General features: G+C 49.7%; 1 protein-coding gene across 10 annotated transcripts in view; it reads left to right on the forward strand.

Annotated features, from left to right (window-relative positions):
• The window catches only part of ATP2B2 (ATPase plasma membrane Ca2+ transporting 2), a 516,257-nt gene that overhangs the window by 346,125 nt on the left and 153,661 nt on the right, over positions 1–16,471 (forward strand). For all 10 annotated transcript variants that reach the window (XM_066244337.1, XM_066244328.1, XM_066244329.1 and 7 more), the window contains one exon: positions 6,189–6,705. In XM_066244337.1, coding sequence (XP_066100434.1) covers positions 6,507–6,705 — 199 coding nt within the window. In that variant the 5' untranslated portion in view covers positions 6,189–6,506. The remainder of the gene's footprint in view (positions 1–6,188; positions 6,706–16,471) is intronic.

Genomic DNA, 16,471 nt, shown 5'->3' on the forward strand with positions numbered 1-16,471 from the left:
ACACACGTATGCTGACAGAGTCAATAGAACTACAGAGCAAACCTTGTCCTTTGGGGTCATCCACACTAAGCACACATCTTCTGGCACAACACAGGGACACACAGTCATTTACTGGCCCAACCCAACACTAACTTTTTCACATTCCTTCTGACAGAGATGTGCCCACAGACCACGGACTAGCCATGATGAACATCCACCATAACACACTCACCCTGACCTTGCACATCCACGCCGAGTGACCCTACACACTCCCGCTAATGTGCGTACCCTCACTCACACTCACATTGACACTGCAGACCCATCAGGCTCTCTTCTTACATGCACACGCTCACAAACAGACAGGACATTTCCTGCCCCAGAGAGGGGCATCTAAGGCAGTGGCTACAACTGTCTGAGTAAAGCTGAGGGAAGAGCAGTTGTCTCTTTGTCTCTGGCTGCTGGCTGAGTTCACCCATTTTCCTGTGTCATAGCTGAGGTGGAGGGTTCCCACTCCTGGGACAGGAGGCTGTACAGAACGGCCAGAATTTGCATCCAGGAGACGAAAGAAAAGGTCCTACCTCAAGGAAACTAGTTAGTCAGAATGAGAGTAGAAGGGAGACTAGCCTGTGGACCGTCCCCAGCCTTTTGAGCAATGCCAGGGGCCTTGTGGGTATGACCCCATCAGTCTGAGTTCTGCATTAAGCACAGCAGTGTGGGGGAACATTCTGGTTGAGCAGAGGATAGAGGCAGTAAGCAAGTTATCATCCTAAGAACAGTCACCACTTAGCAAGTTCTTCCTTTGTGCCAGGAACTGGGCTAAGATCTACCTCAATTAGTCCTCACAAAACCCTTTGAGTTAGGATGTGAATTTGGCTCTTTGGGGAGGAGGAGACCAAGGCCCAGGGAGGGGTCAGAACCTTGCCCGAGTCACAAAACTAACCAGTGGCAGCACCAGGCCTCATGACTTGGGATCTCTAGACAGGGCCTGTGTCCCCTACATTTGTCATGGCTACCAGAGATGATTCAAAGAGGTGATTTTAAAAATTCCTATTAAAGTGACATTTAAAATCAGTACATCTTAAAACAGAAGGAGTCAACATTCAAAAGTAATTTTTAGCACATAATTCATTTTGATTGTCCCAGGTACCATCCTTCAGTTTGACTTAAAAAGCTGTTGGTTTAGGGTTTTGTTTTCTTTTTTAATCCTTCCACCAAAAGATAGATTCCTTCTTTGTTAAATTAACTCTAAAACAAAACAAAACAAAACAAAAACATTGCTCCTGCCTCTGTAAGCGTCCTTCCTGGCAAAGTCTTTTTATTAAGATGCCCCTAACCTATTCTTGAGTCACTGAAATGTGACAATATAGAGTCATTTAAATGCTAATAAGATGAAATCAAAATGCATAAATCTAATATTTTCACAGTATTCTCCTGGATTCGAAAGGTCCTGGCACTGTCAGAGCCTGAAGGGACTTCAGAGAACACTAATCCAATACCTTCACTTTCCATGGAAAAACTGAGGCCCAGAGAGGAAAGGGCTTGATCAAGGTCATGCTACAGGAGCTTGGGAATGAAGGAGGAACTTTTCGATGTGCTCTGGCCCCAGGTGACTGTGTGACTCTTAGTGTGTTACCCTTTTTGGGCCCAGAACTGGTCATATACCCTACCAATGCCCCTATCTCAGAATACCATAGACAGGGTTACTTAAACAATAGAATTGTATATCTCACAGTTCTGTAGGCTGGGAAGTTTAAATCAAGGTGCCAGGAGATTGGGTTCCTGGTGAGGGCCCTCTCCCTGGCTTGCTGTTTTCTCTCTGTGTCCTCATATGGCCGAAAAAGATCATCCCTCATGTCACTTTTTATAAGAACACCAATCCCATTTATGAGGGCTCCACCCTCATGACCTAATTACCTCCCAAAGCCCCCACGTCCTAATACCATCACATTGTGGATTAGAGCTTCAATATACTACTTTGGGAATAAACACATTCAGTCTATAGCAGCTTCTGTGCCCATTTTTTAAGGCAGGAGTGACTGCAGTGTTGAGAACTTGCTGCAAATGAACCTCATCACAACCATGAGGGAGACACACTTGCTAATAACAGGTTTCTAGGGGGAGATACAGAAGCCAGGGTTGTCGAATATCTGCTTCCAGCCAGGAGCTGCACCAAGAGTTACACACAGGGGTCTCCATGGGTCCGCACAGCAGCCTGTTAGATACATGGGTCAACTCCAGTTTGCAGATGAAGCCTATCCAGTGAGGTTAGATGACTTCTCCAAGGTCACACCATTCATTAAATGTCTCAGCCATAGAGTAGTAGCTCAGGTGGTATTTGGGTGAGACAGCAAGGATGTCAGAGTCTGGTGAGCTGTGGCTGAGGGGACAGCTGCCTGCTCCAGCCTCACACCCTTTCCTCATTGTGATTAAGGGGAACTGAGCAGTTAAGGGCAGGGGTGCTTCTCGAAGAAAACAGTATGACTACAGGTTGTGATATCTTTCCTTATCCCCAGCAAACCTGTAAGATGAGCAGGGGAGGAATCACTAGCTCATTTTACATATGAAGAAACTGAGGTCTAAGGTCTGAGGACTTCCAATAGATGGGTAACCCAGGGGATAATCCAGATATTCATTCATTCATCAAGCATTTTTTCAGTGCCTTTAAGATGCCAGGCACCATACGAGGTACAAGAGACATGACTACTGCCCACTCAGACATCGCTCTCAAGCTCCTGGAGAAGGCAGTCTGCTAAGCAGGTCCAAGCTACTGCAGGTCCAGGAATCAGGAGCATTTACACAGCCCTGGGTGGTCAGGGAAAGCTTCCAAGTAAAGGGCACTGTGCTGAGCAGAACAGGCCATTGTCGAGGCAGCGATGGTTGGGGTGTGGAGAGTGTTCCAGTCTGGGAGTTCAGGCAGCTAATAGATTCTACACTAACTAGCAGGTCTTGGCTCTGTTTGGCTGTCAGTATATCATTTGAGTGGCATCATCCAAGTACTTCTGTGCCAGTGGACTTCAAGCTCCCTGATCAAGGAGATCCCACAGTTAAGTCAAGTACCAAAGTGCAACATAGAAGGAAAAACAAAAATACCCAGAACAGAGCAGGTCTCATGCATGCACTGGCGAGATGCAGGAGCAAGGGGGTAACAGAGGCAGAGGACAGGCCACATCAGAAATGGCACTACAGTAGGAAGTCTCAAAAGAAGAAGGTTTAAGATTGATCATCTACCGGAGCAAAGTTCTGGTTTTTGACTGATTTTGCTATCCTACCCTTTCATCTCTCCATACCTATTCACACAGGTCCTTTACTGTGTTCCTCCTGACCTTTTACTAAAAGATAATTGTATGTTTCCATTTCTTCCATGTCCATATTTTGGTTTAAGGCCTACTTAACCTCCAAGAGGGAAAAAATGGAATTCCCTACTCATCTCCCCTGATATCCTCGGTCAGAACAGATTTTCCTGCTCTGGTTGTCCACAGCACCCGGGGCCTCGTCATAACAAACCCCTCATGTTATATAGAAATCACTCAGTTAATTGTCTCTCTTCTCCACTATTAACTCCTGGAAAGCAGGGACTATTGCTGGATTGTTCAGTGCCTTGAACAGAGTAGATGCCCAAAACAGTTATTGGATGGATGGATGAATGGATGGAGGGAGAGATGGACAGATGAATGGACAGACAGATAGACAGATGGATAGATAGATGGTTGAAGATCATTGTTTATCTTAACACATTAGTGATTAAAATTACCAGTAGGCCATTAACTCATGCCTACTATTGTCATCACAAATATAATTACTGTTAATGATTCTCATAGCTTGTGCTGTCAGATGTAATTATCAGTGCCATAAGCCATGCCACAGGTAGCGAGGGGACACATAGACAACAGTGCCTTGAGTTTAGAATGTCCCTGTGGTTTGCAAAGCACTTTCATTCACATATGGCATTTCATGTAAGCATCCTAAGAACCCCATGAGAGAGACTCACCAGGGGAGGCAGTGTCCTGATAAAGAGAAAGTCTCTGGATTCAGAGTGCCTGAGTTTAAATCCCGACTCTGTCACTCGGGATTATATCACCTCTCTTGGTCTGTTTCCTCATATGATCTATGAGGATAATAAGACTGTCTATCTCATAAAGCAGTGGTGTGGATTGGTAATAATCACAATAACTGCTGAGTGCTCAGTAATTACTGGGCTCAATTCTAAGTATTTTACATGAAATAAACTAATTTAAGCCTCATAACACCTATGAGGTAGATACTTCTATTTCTCCTCCCTTTCTTAAGATAATAAAACTAAAGTTAACTTGCTCCTCATTCTGCTAGGAAATGGAGGAGCCAGAATTTGACCAGAAACTATGGCTTCTTGAGCCCCTACTCAAGAAGCCACAGTTTCTTGCTCCCAGTGTAAAAATAAGGATTCCTGCTGCAGCCTTCCGTGCAAGTGCCCCCCTGGAAAGCATGACAGGTTTCTCCTGAGCCTCCACCCCAATCTTTGTCCAGGAAGCCCCATACCCCAGGTGGAAACACCAGATTTGAACATGGTTTATAATTAACTCCCAGTAAATTAGGAAGCAGCAAGAGAATGACTGTTGTCTTACAGATGAGGAAACAACCTCAGCAAAGTGAAAAGACTTGCCCAGGGTTCTGCAGGATTTGGGAGAACTTTGATTTGAACCTGCATTTGCTCTGATTCCATCCTGTGTTCTTCCCTGTCTTCAGGCACAGTGCAGCCACCAGGCTGTACTCTTCAGAGAGAAAGGAGAGAGTGCCCCCTAGGGAGAGCGGAAGGAGCTCCGCTGAGAGTCAGGGAATCCGACACCTCAGGGCCCCTCTGCTTTTGCTCTTTGTGGCTCTAGACAAGTTCCTTTCCCTTTCTGACCTCCAGGTTCCTCACTGGGAAAAAAACAGATTAACTCTAAAATGCCACCAGTTCTAAAATTCTGTACAAGAGGAAAGGACTGTAAAGACGAGAGACAGGGCAGGAAAGAGGGAACAAGAGGGAGAAGCTGGGGCTGGGCGGGGGCTCATTCTCAGCTTCCTACACCCCTCCTCCCCGCACTCTCCTGGACCTAAGATGGCCAGCTGTCTGAGGCTGCTAGGTGGAGCCGGTCCCTGTGCCAGGCTCAACTGAGCTCAGCAGGGGCCCTTTGTCACCCAACGCTTGCCGGGGCCTTGGCCACTGGTGTTGGGTGTCCAGGCAGATTGGATTCTCTCCTGGCAGCCCTGCAGATGCCACACTCCTGCAAGGGTGGCTGGGCAGGCAGAGAGAAGTCAGCGTTCCCTCCTCTTCCTGGGCTCCCAGAGGGACGTGGAGGCCGCTGTCTGTGGTGCTGGACTGTGAGGCCCCCAGGTGAGGGCTCCCTGGACCCCAGCTCGTGCTGGGGGCCAAGCTGTGGGCTCAGTGATGTCCTGGTGAATATGCATGAGTTAGCTTCTCTGGCCCAGCTGAGGGCCTTGATCAATGTGGCTGGGGGCTAAGGGTAGAGGTGGGTGGCTTTTCCGTGTCCCCATGGACCGTAAAGAGAACAGTGTATATCAGCAGGTATAGTTGGCATGGACAGGGGTAGCATCTATACTTAGGGGTTATGCCTCAAATTGTGTAGGCATAAGATGTGTGTAAACACGCTGGGAAAGTGAGAGAAATAAGGGTCTGTGTTTGCACAGAGGGGCGGTGAGCACAGGTAATTTTTGAGGGAAGGAGGTGGGGATGTTAGATGTATGCACAGAAGTGTGACTGTGTGTGACACTGCATGTCAGGGAAGGGTGGCTCTCCCATGTGTGGGGGAAGTGGGGCTTGTGTATTGTCTGTGTATGGCAGTGGGGTGGGTCCTAAAAGTAGGCGGGTTGGATGTTGCAGGATATTCCAAACCCTGTCTGAGAGTGTGTGTGCACCAGGGTACATGTTGTGAAGTCAGTCTGTTACACAGCACAGTGGACAATTAGGGGGTTGGGGTGTGTTATGAAGGTCCATCAGGCTATGTCTTGGGGGTGGTATATCGTGGGGTATCTAGGAGAGTGCTGGTATGTTTGGGTTTGCAATATGTGCTGGTGTGCTATGGGGTGTTGAACAAAACCCCCATTATAGGATATATGAGTGCTATTTGGGGTAGGCATGCATGTACACATGCACTGGACCTTCATGAGCACCCATCCCATGAGGCCTTCTAGGTCCTGACCCTTGTCACCACACTGTGTTTGCCCCACAGGAGCCACCGCCCCTGACCATGTAGATGCCAGCTCCGGGGAGCAGCATGGGCCCCGCTGAATGGAGACTACTGGGTCTACAGCCCTGAGCCCCTCCGGCCCCTGGACTTCACTCTGCACCCAGGGATACTCCTTGGAGTTCACCACTGCTGTTGTCAGCCCACCTCAGCCACCCCCTCCCCCTGGGACCCGGAGTCGGCCACCAGGAGCCACAGCCATCCAGTGAGGTTGTGCTGAGGACAGCCACACAGAGCCATCACCCAGCAGCCTCTTGTCCAGTGCTGACCCCCTGGCCCACCCGAGCAGGGACTGTGGCAAACATGGGTGACATGACCAACAGCGACTTTTACTCCAAAAACCAAAGAAATGAGTCAAGCCATGGGGGCGAGTTTGGGTGTACGATGGAGGAGCTCCGCTCCCTCATGGAACTACGGGGCACTGAGGCTGTGGTCAAGATCAAGGAGACTTATGGGGACACCGAAGCCATCTGCCGGCGCCTCAAAACCTCACCTGTCGAAGGTAGGTGGGAGATCAAGCCCAGGGTGGCAGCCCTGGTGACCACCGTCTGTGTCGGCTCCAGGAGCAATATTCATACTGTTTAACCACAGAGACGTCTTGGCTATGGGCTGAAATGCCAATATAAGTGTTCTGGTGTATTCTAGCTGAGGGTCAGCCCCTTTGGATAGGCCAGGGGATGGGGCTTCCATTTTCTTTCCATTGTGGGTTGGGGTCTGATCCAGGCTACCTACAAAGAGAACCTCAGGAACAGAGCTGGGTCACAGGCTGTGTTCTAAAAACAAGATGCCAAAATCAGCCCAAATGGGCTGCTTGCATCCATGCTGGGGGTGGGCCCATCAGACTGGCAATTTGGGAGGCACCCAGTTCAAGGTGGGGCCGGGAGGGAAGCTGGTGGGCGGGAAGAGGAACCATATCACTCTTGCCTTTGTGGAAACTCAGGCAGAGTTCCTACTTTCCTCATCCCATCTACAGTGGTTGGATTCTGTAATTCAGCCACCAGCCCCTGGCTTCCCATCCCTATAGCCCCAGAAACCCCCGTGCCTGGGCTCCAGCACGAAACCACAACATCGCTGCCATGCACCAATTCCAGCTCCCCAAATCCTGCAACTGGGCCAGGTTGTGCCTGGCTGTCCCAAATCCGGGCTCTGACTTGGGGACTCCCAGGTCTCTGGGGCAGCTGTAGGTCTTGGAACTGCTAGACAGACAGAACAGTCAGGAAGATGAGTCATTATGGAAACGGTGACAGATGACCATGTGTGTCTTGCCCTGGACATGGGTGTGGAACTTTCTTGCAATTGACAAAATAGGTAGGCCTGGGATCTCCAGAGGGAGAGGATTTCAACTTCCCAGGGTATCTGCCATGAGGCACAGAAGAGAGAAGCCAGCCCAGCTTAGGCATCAGAGCTTAGTTTGGGTCTCCATCCCCACAGTTACCTTCCCCTTACCACGAGGGAAAAGAGTTCCCAAATGAACCCCAAAAGCATAGGTATGAGCCTCTGCCCAGGCACTCCCCAATACAGTAATTTCATGCAAACAAGCTGCACCAAGCCTCAGTTTCTTCCTCTGGAAAATGGGGCCAATGCCTACCTCACACTGCTTAGTGGAGGCCTGAGCATGTGCAGTAGGGCTGAATAATTGGCAGTCATATTATTCTAAGGAGAGTGGATGACAATTCCTCCCCCAGGTATAAACCACAATTTGGGAGGCAGGCAGCATCTGAATCCTTATCCCCATGAAAGACAACAAATCTGAGGCCGGAGGTCCCTCTCACTCCATCTCCTAAATCCTGGGCATGGCTGGGCACTAACTAAATGCATTTTCTATAGTGGCTGCTTATAGACCTAACTGATTACTGAGGCATGCCAATCTGTCCAGTGGCTACCTGTGCCTGTACCCCTCTGTACCTGGTGGCTCGGGGTATCTGTGTCCCTCTTCATCTGGGGCCCTCTTAGGTCAGGAGGAAGAGTTAATTTAGCTTGGTCCTTCCTCCCAGATTGGCTTCTGTCTCTGATGTTATGCATACATGTTGAGCCCAGGCTGAAGTTCAGAAACACTTTTTTTTCCCTTGGTGTTTGGTAGTTTTGGCAGGGAGGGTGGGAATAAAGGAAACATTCTCTCTTCACTGTGAGATCCTAGCTCAGGTCTTAAAAATGAACTCGTGTGGCCCTGTAATGGGAGTGGTCTTAGCCTTGGAGCTTCTGAACCCCAGCCTTGTGTGAACACCTGTTTGTGGCAGACTGGCCCATGCTCACCTCTGCCATCAAGCTGGCATACTCAGCCTGCTAGGAGGCAGTGGTCTTTGCCTTGTGAATAGGACCAGGAGATTCCCTCTTGAGTCAGGAATTCTTAAGTATCTCTGGGCTCCGTTCCTGGATGGAAGATGTAGCCCTTCTCCACAGAAAATGCAGCAAATGTGGCTCACACTCTCAGTGCCTTCACAGAAGCCCTTGAAAACAGGCCATGGACCCCGAATTAAGAAACTCACCCTCCCCTGCCACCTGGCAGGCTCTCAGATCCTGGGAAATTGAATGGCCCATTGCTGAGCTCCACCACTGTGCAGGACCATTACCAGTTGGCTCATTGTGTCCTGCTCCTGAAGTCAGGAATCCTGTCCTGCTCCTCTTTGTACATCCAATGCCCAGTCTGGTGCCTGACACAGAGGAGAGTATATAACTGCCCATAAAACCCTGAGACATGTCATTAGGTCCCCAGCCCACAAGGAACAGCTCAGAAGTCTGAGCAACCAAATCAGCAAACAATCTAGACTGAGTATAGCAAGGGCCCAAGAGCTCACAGGAGAGGTGAGGTAGGTAGACAGTGAAGGTCAGAGAAGGATTCCCAAAGGAGGTGTTTGGCTAGAAAGGGGACTCAGTTTTCTCATCTGTAAAATGGAAATAATAATGACAGCTCTGACAGGTGCTCTGCCACCTTCCAGCTGTGTGTGTGCCTTTGGGCCTTTTGTCTGACCTCTCTGGGCTTTGGTTTCCTAATTTTTCATGAGGACCAAATGAAATCTCTGATGGGAAAGATGTCTAAGGAGAAAGAAAGCCTGTGGTAGGATTAACCAGAGCCTCTGCTGCAGTAGTCCCCAGAAAGTCTCCCAGGATGCAGGTGGAGCTGAAAGAGGTTTGGGTAGGGGCAGAAAAGCATAATACCACAGACCCCAGACTTGAGTGACCTGGGTTCAAATCCACACCCTGCCATTTACCAGCTGTGGGACTGTGGCAAATTACTACTCAACTCCTCTAAGCCTCAGTTTCCTCACTATCCCCCATTGAATGAGAATAATAATAGTGCTTACCTCCTAGGGTTGTGGTGAGGACAACGTAGCTTAGAACAGACCCTGGCACATGGGCAGTGCTGTGTGTTAGGATTAAGCCCCAGAGACTAAACACCTCCATTTCCCCATTAGTAAAATGGGTGTGAACATTGTCATTCACTGAGATCGGGCCAGTGTCTAAGTTCCCAGTGTCTAAGTGCTTAATGAATGTCAGCTCTTGTTTGCACTGTGATTATCACTGCTCTAGAAAAAGCAGTCACAATCTCCAGAAAAGGTGGGATCTGTCTCTTCTGGAACACTGGTCAGTGTCCCCACATGGTGCCACACTTCGTAATAGGCTATTCTGCATCCTTATTACATCTGTATGTGGAAGCAGGAGTTGTTATCCCATTTTACAAATGGGAAGCATGAGGGCTTAAGATCATCACCACAGTTCACATCAAAGTAGACTTTGAGCACAGCTCTGACGGCCACCACACCCAGGTGTGCCATCAGCCCCAAGCCAAGCATATGCACCTGGGCACAGTCCTCTAAAGGTGGGGGCCTGTGTAGGGTGGGGCCACCAGGGAACTGTTTTTTAGTCTCTCTCATGTTCAGCATTTGTCCTGCCCTGTTTACCCTCTTCTTATTTGTAAAAATGCTTGGCCTCCAGCCCCAGCTCTCAACTTAGAACCATGTGATCTAGGGCTATGCCAGATCTAGACAGGGACTCAGGTTGGCCATTCCTGACGCCCCCTGCCCCAATCTGCTGACGTGAGCAAGGAACTGGCCTCTGCGTCCCACTATAGGAAAGTGCTCCAGGCCACACATAAATTAGCCTTTCCATTCATATCCAGCTAATTTTAGGCAAAAAGATCTCTGCAAGTGATAGTTGGGGTTTAAAGCTACAGAAATCTGTTCCCACTTAGGGCACCACCCGCTGCTAGCACAGGCCATAGCTCAGCCCCACAGCCTGGCAGTGTTGGATTTTCTACCTAAAGACCCAATTCTGGAGATAGCTGTTCTGTAAAACTGGCCCCTGAGAGAGCCCGGGTGGCCTCTGCCCCTGACCTGAGCTTTGTTTCTTTCCTTTTCCACTACTGGTCTGTTCCATTCTGATAATGCCTTTCCCTCTGCCCTCCGCTGCCCCTTTTCCTTCCAAACCCTTCCAGCCTAGAACAGTATAGCCCCAGAGACTCAGGTTCAAGTCCTAACTGGATTACTGTTAAAGGACACTGGGAGAATTCAGTGTAAACTCTCTGAGCCTTGGTTGCCTTATCTGTGAAGTGGGGATAATAACACTACCTACCTCACAAATATTGTTTATTTGAAGGGCTTAGTGCAGTGTGTGGCACACTTTACACACTTACAAAATGATATTATCATTGCTATTGTTATACATGCATGGGTCCCACCCTCATGAAAGAATTAGACAATTACTAAGACAGTAACCAATGAAGGGTTGATGTGCTATCAGAGAGGCTTCCCAGAATAGGTGAACTTATGATGAGTCTGGAAAGATGGGTAGTGGGTGTTGCGGGGGCCTGTGAGGTCCTGGAGATATTTGTCATTCTCCACTGTGTCCCCAGCACCTATTGAATGTCTGAGGGCTCAAAATTATTCACAGAAGGAAGAGAGGAAGAAAGAAGAGATGGGGGATGCCCTGGTGCCCCTCCCTGTGCAGGACGGAAGGACACAGGACACCCTGTGTCACCCATGGAACAATTAGCTTCGGTTTCCCAAGTCTAGAGTGGCACTTCCCTGAGCTGTTCCGTACCTCATCCTTCACTTCCTGTCACCTACACCTCAGGTTGTTGGAGGAGAAGCTCAAACAAGTCCCATCGGGCAATTCCTCCACTGTGTATTTTATGGTGGGGGAGCAAGGGGGACAAAGAAGATGGGGCAGCAGCAGGTGGGGTGGGAACTGGATACTTCAGAGTGTTGTGAAACGGAACCTCTGGTTAATTTTGTATGAATCCTACAGCCTGCCCGAGTGGAGGACAGAGAGGGGCTGAGGGGGGATAGGAGGGCAGGTCACGGGTGGGAGGGATGGTGCCTCGTGTTGTGTAAATGCAGTGTTAGCTGAGAACACCCCCCAACCTGGCAGGCCTCAGGTCATCCACAGAGGCACCAATAGCTGGACACGGGGGAGTGTGGAGGCAGCGGATGGGAGTCTTCTGTTTGTGTGATCTCATTGTCTGTTTCCCCAAAGATCACTAGGGCCCTGACAGGTTGACAGGAAAACTGAGGCAGCCACAGACTCAGTCGTGTCGCAGACAGGCTGAAGCTGGAGTCCACTCAGATACAGGCTCCACGTGGGGAGTTCACTGCCTGGCCAGAGACAAACGAGAACAGCTCCCTAGGGTCTTCATGTGAAGTGGTCTGTGCTCCATTTTAAGGCCTAGAATGCTGTCAGGTGCTGGGCCTAGAGGAGAAGAACTTACAAAGTATTTAAGAGGCTGAGAAAACTAGCCATTTTCTCAAATACACACAGGGGTGGCGGAGGGGAAAGCATGAAGAGTGGGGAGATGTTCCAGCCTCACCTGTCACCACAGACAAGATGCTTAGACTCTCACCACCTCACTTTTCTCACCTGTAAAATGGGGATTGTGCTACTTCACTCTTTGCCATTTGGAGATAGTCAGCTGAAAGTGCTTTGAAAGTTTTCCATTAAGGAATTAATCATCTTTCAATATTTATTGAGTATTTCTATTAGGATTCTGGTTGAGAGAAACCCATCTCAAATTGACTTATGCAGAAAAGGACTTTCTGGCTTGTGCAATTGAAAGGTCCAGGAACTGTTCTGGCCTCAGGCATGGCTAGATCGGGGCCTTCAGTGCTGCAAGAGGGCTTCGTCCATCCCTCTCTTATTATCTTTCTCCCCCACTGTTCTCGGGGAGGCTCTCACCCTATGAGGGCCCCAGCAGCTTCAGGCTAACACCCTCCCATCCCAGCCACCCCAGGGTCAATGGCATCTTTTTCTCAGGGTCTCCTCCTAAGTACCAGAACACTCTCCCACTGGACCACCAGGAGTCATATATCCAGACTTGAACCGATTCCTGTGGCCAAAGAATGTAACAGGCTGATAGGTCAGACCTGAGTCACATGTTCCCTGAAGAGGGGGGCCAGTCAGTCCACCCAGACCACATGGAGACTGGGGGAGGGTGGGGAAAAGAGACACAAAACATACATGCTGGTGGGCCTATTGTGTGGAAAGCCCCTACTGTGTGCTGTGGAGAGGATGGTGGAAGAGCAGGGGTGCTCAGTGCCTTTGAGGAGTGCTTGGCCTGGTGGGGAGAAAGGATAGAATTGAGAAGGCAGTTGAGGAGTGAAGGCAGGATTCAGGAGCACCACATGCAGAATGGTCATAGCCAAACCACAGCACTGTGGATAACCACACCAGGGCAATCGGCATAGCCTGGTCCGTCCAGGCAAAGTAGGTCTACATATAGTGTTCCAGCAGTGAAGTGGCCAACTTGTCTCATGGTCAAATCCTGGCTCCACTTCTAAGCTGTGGAGCATGGGGCCAGTTCTTTAACCACTCTGTGCCTCAGTTCCCTCATCTGTGATGTGGGGTAATAACAGTGCCTCCTTCATAGGTTGCTGTGAGAGTCAAAGTAATATGTGTAAAGTGCTTAGTACCTGGCACATGGCAGGTGCTACATCACTGTCAGCTGTTTTATTATTCTATACCAGAAGCTCTCTGTGTGACTTTAAGGGACAAGTTGCATTTAAATTAGTGGAGATAAGAAAGGTAGCTTATTTGGACAGATTAATGGGCTTGAGCAACACATGTGTATCTATGATTTTTTAAGAAATATCAGCAACCATATTTGATTTGCAGAGCTTATACACCTTCCCCCCCCCCCCTCCTACCACCACCAGAGGAGAAAGATCCTTTAAAAGCACAGCTTTCTGTGAATCACATGTGGATGCTTTCCAGAATGCCACCCGCACATCGTTCTGAATCATCAGTAAAATAAACCCACATGTTGATTAATATGAGCTATCCATTTTCCCAGGTAGGGGCAGGAGAGTGTGCGCTCGGCAAACAGTTATGCTGACCTGGGGGTGACTGGCAGAGTGCAGACCAGTTAGGGAAAGGGTCTGACCTACCCCTGACCAAGGGCGTCTGAGTAGATGCCAGCAGGACCAGAGGGACTTCATGTCCCAAGAATGACACTGCTGGTCTGATAGGTACTTTCCACAGTCACGCACCCAGAGGGGGAGTGGAGGATATGGGCAGTGGGGAGAGCATTTACAGGTGGGCCTCTCACTAGGCAGACCGACTATGCAAAAGCCTGAGTCCCAAAGACATTCGGCAGCTGTATTTACTGTGTGCAAACTTATTAGGGCCATGCTTTCTATTCATGTGGTCCTCCCACTTGCCCCTTGAGCAAGAAACAAAGGCTTGGAGAGGAAGTTTTCTCCGTGAAAGCATCTTTGCTTTAGAGAATGAATATGTACTAAACACTAAGTGCCTGGTGTGTGCTTCGAAAAGAGAAGGAACGAGAAGAGCATTGACTTGGACTCGCAGCTCTACCATTGAGACCCTTGGGCAAGTCACTCCATCCCTCTGAGCCTCAGTTGCCCTGTCTATAAGTGGCACAATACTAGTGCTCACTTCCCAGGACCAGAGGATACAGGTGTTCAGTGAATGTGCCATTGCTTCCCCTGCTTCTGTCATGCCAAGTGGAGACATAGGCTGACACATATTCATTTCTTGAGTAGATATGTGTTGTACACCTACCGTGTGCAGGCTTGGGACACATTGTTCTTCTGATAATAGATTTCCAAATGCTCCTCAGGAGTGATTTTTGCATGGTGTGCCTCTACATGAGACAGGTGGGGAAACTGGGACAGGGACAGCCTTCTAGGACATTCCTTCTCCATCCAAGAAGCGGGAATAGAGGTCAAACAGAAGACAACCCCAGTGGCACAGAGGCAGGCAGGGTCCAGTAGGAATGATGGCAGCCAGGGGCTCAGGCCACCAGAGGGGAGGAGGGAGAAAGCCCACCTGACCCTTTCCCCTCCAGTGCTCCCTAAAGATTCCCAGGACAGGGGAATCTAAGCTGACTTGTGCAATCCAAAGGATTGCACAGGGAGGTGCAGAGCTGGGCTGTAAGCCGCCCCTGCCCTGAAGACTCCCGAGCCAGCCACAATACTGGTGACAAGCTATGAAACCAGATGCAGGTCACCTAATTGGATCTTCACAAATCCCTGTGAAGCAGGAACTGTTCATATCCCCAGCTTATGGATGGGGCCATCGAGGCTCAGGGCACCGCCACTAACAGGAGACCCAGCCAGGATTGATACCCAGACAGGCTGGCTCCCCAGTGTGCACATGACCTGTTGACAAAGTAACTCTACAGCTGAAGGGACTGCGCTGAAGGTTGAAGGAAGGGTCAGCCCCTGCCTGACTGGAGAAAAAAATCAGGAGAGGCTTCCTCTGAGCCAGATCTCCAAGGACAGGGAGGAGCTGAACATGCAGAGGTAGGGAGGAGAGCCTGTTCTCGGCAGGGAAACAACCTCAGCAAAGGTGCTGAGGTGAAAACCAGGCTGTGCCTGGGGACACGTGAGGAATTCATTATGCCTGGAGCCTAGCATGTATCTCAAAAGGCAAAGGACTCCAGCCACAGACTATGGATTGACTTTTGTAGACTCTGGGTTTCAGTTGGTTTGTTCACGCAGTGTGTGCAGACTCTCAACTTGGATAATAGTGTTTGTTTTTCTGTTCTGTCCATGTGAGTGTGAGCTCCATGAGGGTAAGGCCTTGGGTACAGCTGCTCCAGGGGCCAGGTGACCCAAAGAGTTCACCGAGTGCAGGGAAACTGAAGGTTTGGGGAGCTGACTCTCATACTGGATTGTTTAGGGTTCTGCAGAGGCACGTCAGGGGACAGGGAGATGCTGAGTGGCCTTTCCTCCCACCACATGCCAGAGAGCCTCCTTTTGTATCTGTTTTGCACAGTAAAGCATCTGGTAAGATTTTTTTCAAGTGTTTTGTGGGACTTTTTTCCAAAAGAAAAGAAAAAAATTGGAAAACCTCTGGTACAGGAGAAAGGTGCTAAACTAGAGTGTCTAAAGCCTGGGTTGAGACCCAGGTTATTTAAGTTCACTGTGCCACAGTGCTTATATCTGTAAAATGGAGCGGGTAATCTCCAGCTCCCAAGACCCATACTGGTCTATTGATGAAGTGAGAAAGCACACTGAGAGTGTCCGGCCCACAGGGGGGCCCTCAGGGGGGGTTCATCTTGCAGCCACACACCCCTGGCCATGGTCTGGCCTCGTATCCTCCACCTGCCTGTGTTAGAAGATACGCTGAGCTGGAAAGATGGAAGAGAAGACCAGCCTCACTATGGCCCTTATTGACTAAGAACGTATCCAAACCCTACTCCAAAAAGGAAGGTGGGTCTGGTAATCTCTGAGGCTCCTCCAGGCTCAGACATTCTAGACCTGTGAGACCCACTGCCTCAGTGCCTCCCAGCAGTGGAGGTGTCAGACTGGCCAAAACGTGGCCAGCTCACAGCCGGGCCCAGAGTCCTCCTCCCAAATCCTTTGGGTGTGGCCGAGGCCCCACCACAGCCCAGACAGTGCCCTTGGCCTCTCAGCCCATGCCCCGGCCCAGCAAAGCTTGCCTTCCAGGTGGCTTTGGAGCCCTACCCACACTGCCTTCCAAAGGCCCAAGGGTGTTTGTTCCCTGGCAATAGATCTTAGGCTCCCAGATGCCCAAGGCCCTGGGGACACAAGTTTCCGATTACTTTTTGCCCTGGAGCTTCCGTTTTCTTATCTGTCAAATGGGCTGAGGGGTGAGAGATGTTGCTCAGTAATGCAGGCTGGACTGTCTCTAGCATTAGGCAACCTCAACGATCCACCCAGCCTGGGTCCCACAAAGGTCAAGAGAGCTGAAGCAGCCTCTCCCTCCAGGTCCGCCTGTCACACGAGATGCCCTGACAGAGCAAGTAAGTTATTTATGCAGGCCCCCCTCACCCCACAAAGATTATCTTACTC

This window comes from Saccopteryx bilineata, chromosome 10, assembly GCF_036850765.1.
Source record: "Saccopteryx bilineata isolate mSacBil1 chromosome 10, mSacBil1_pri_phased_curated, whole genome shotgun sequence".
NCBI lineage: Eukaryota > Metazoa > Chordata > Mammalia > Chiroptera > Emballonuridae > Saccopteryx > Saccopteryx bilineata.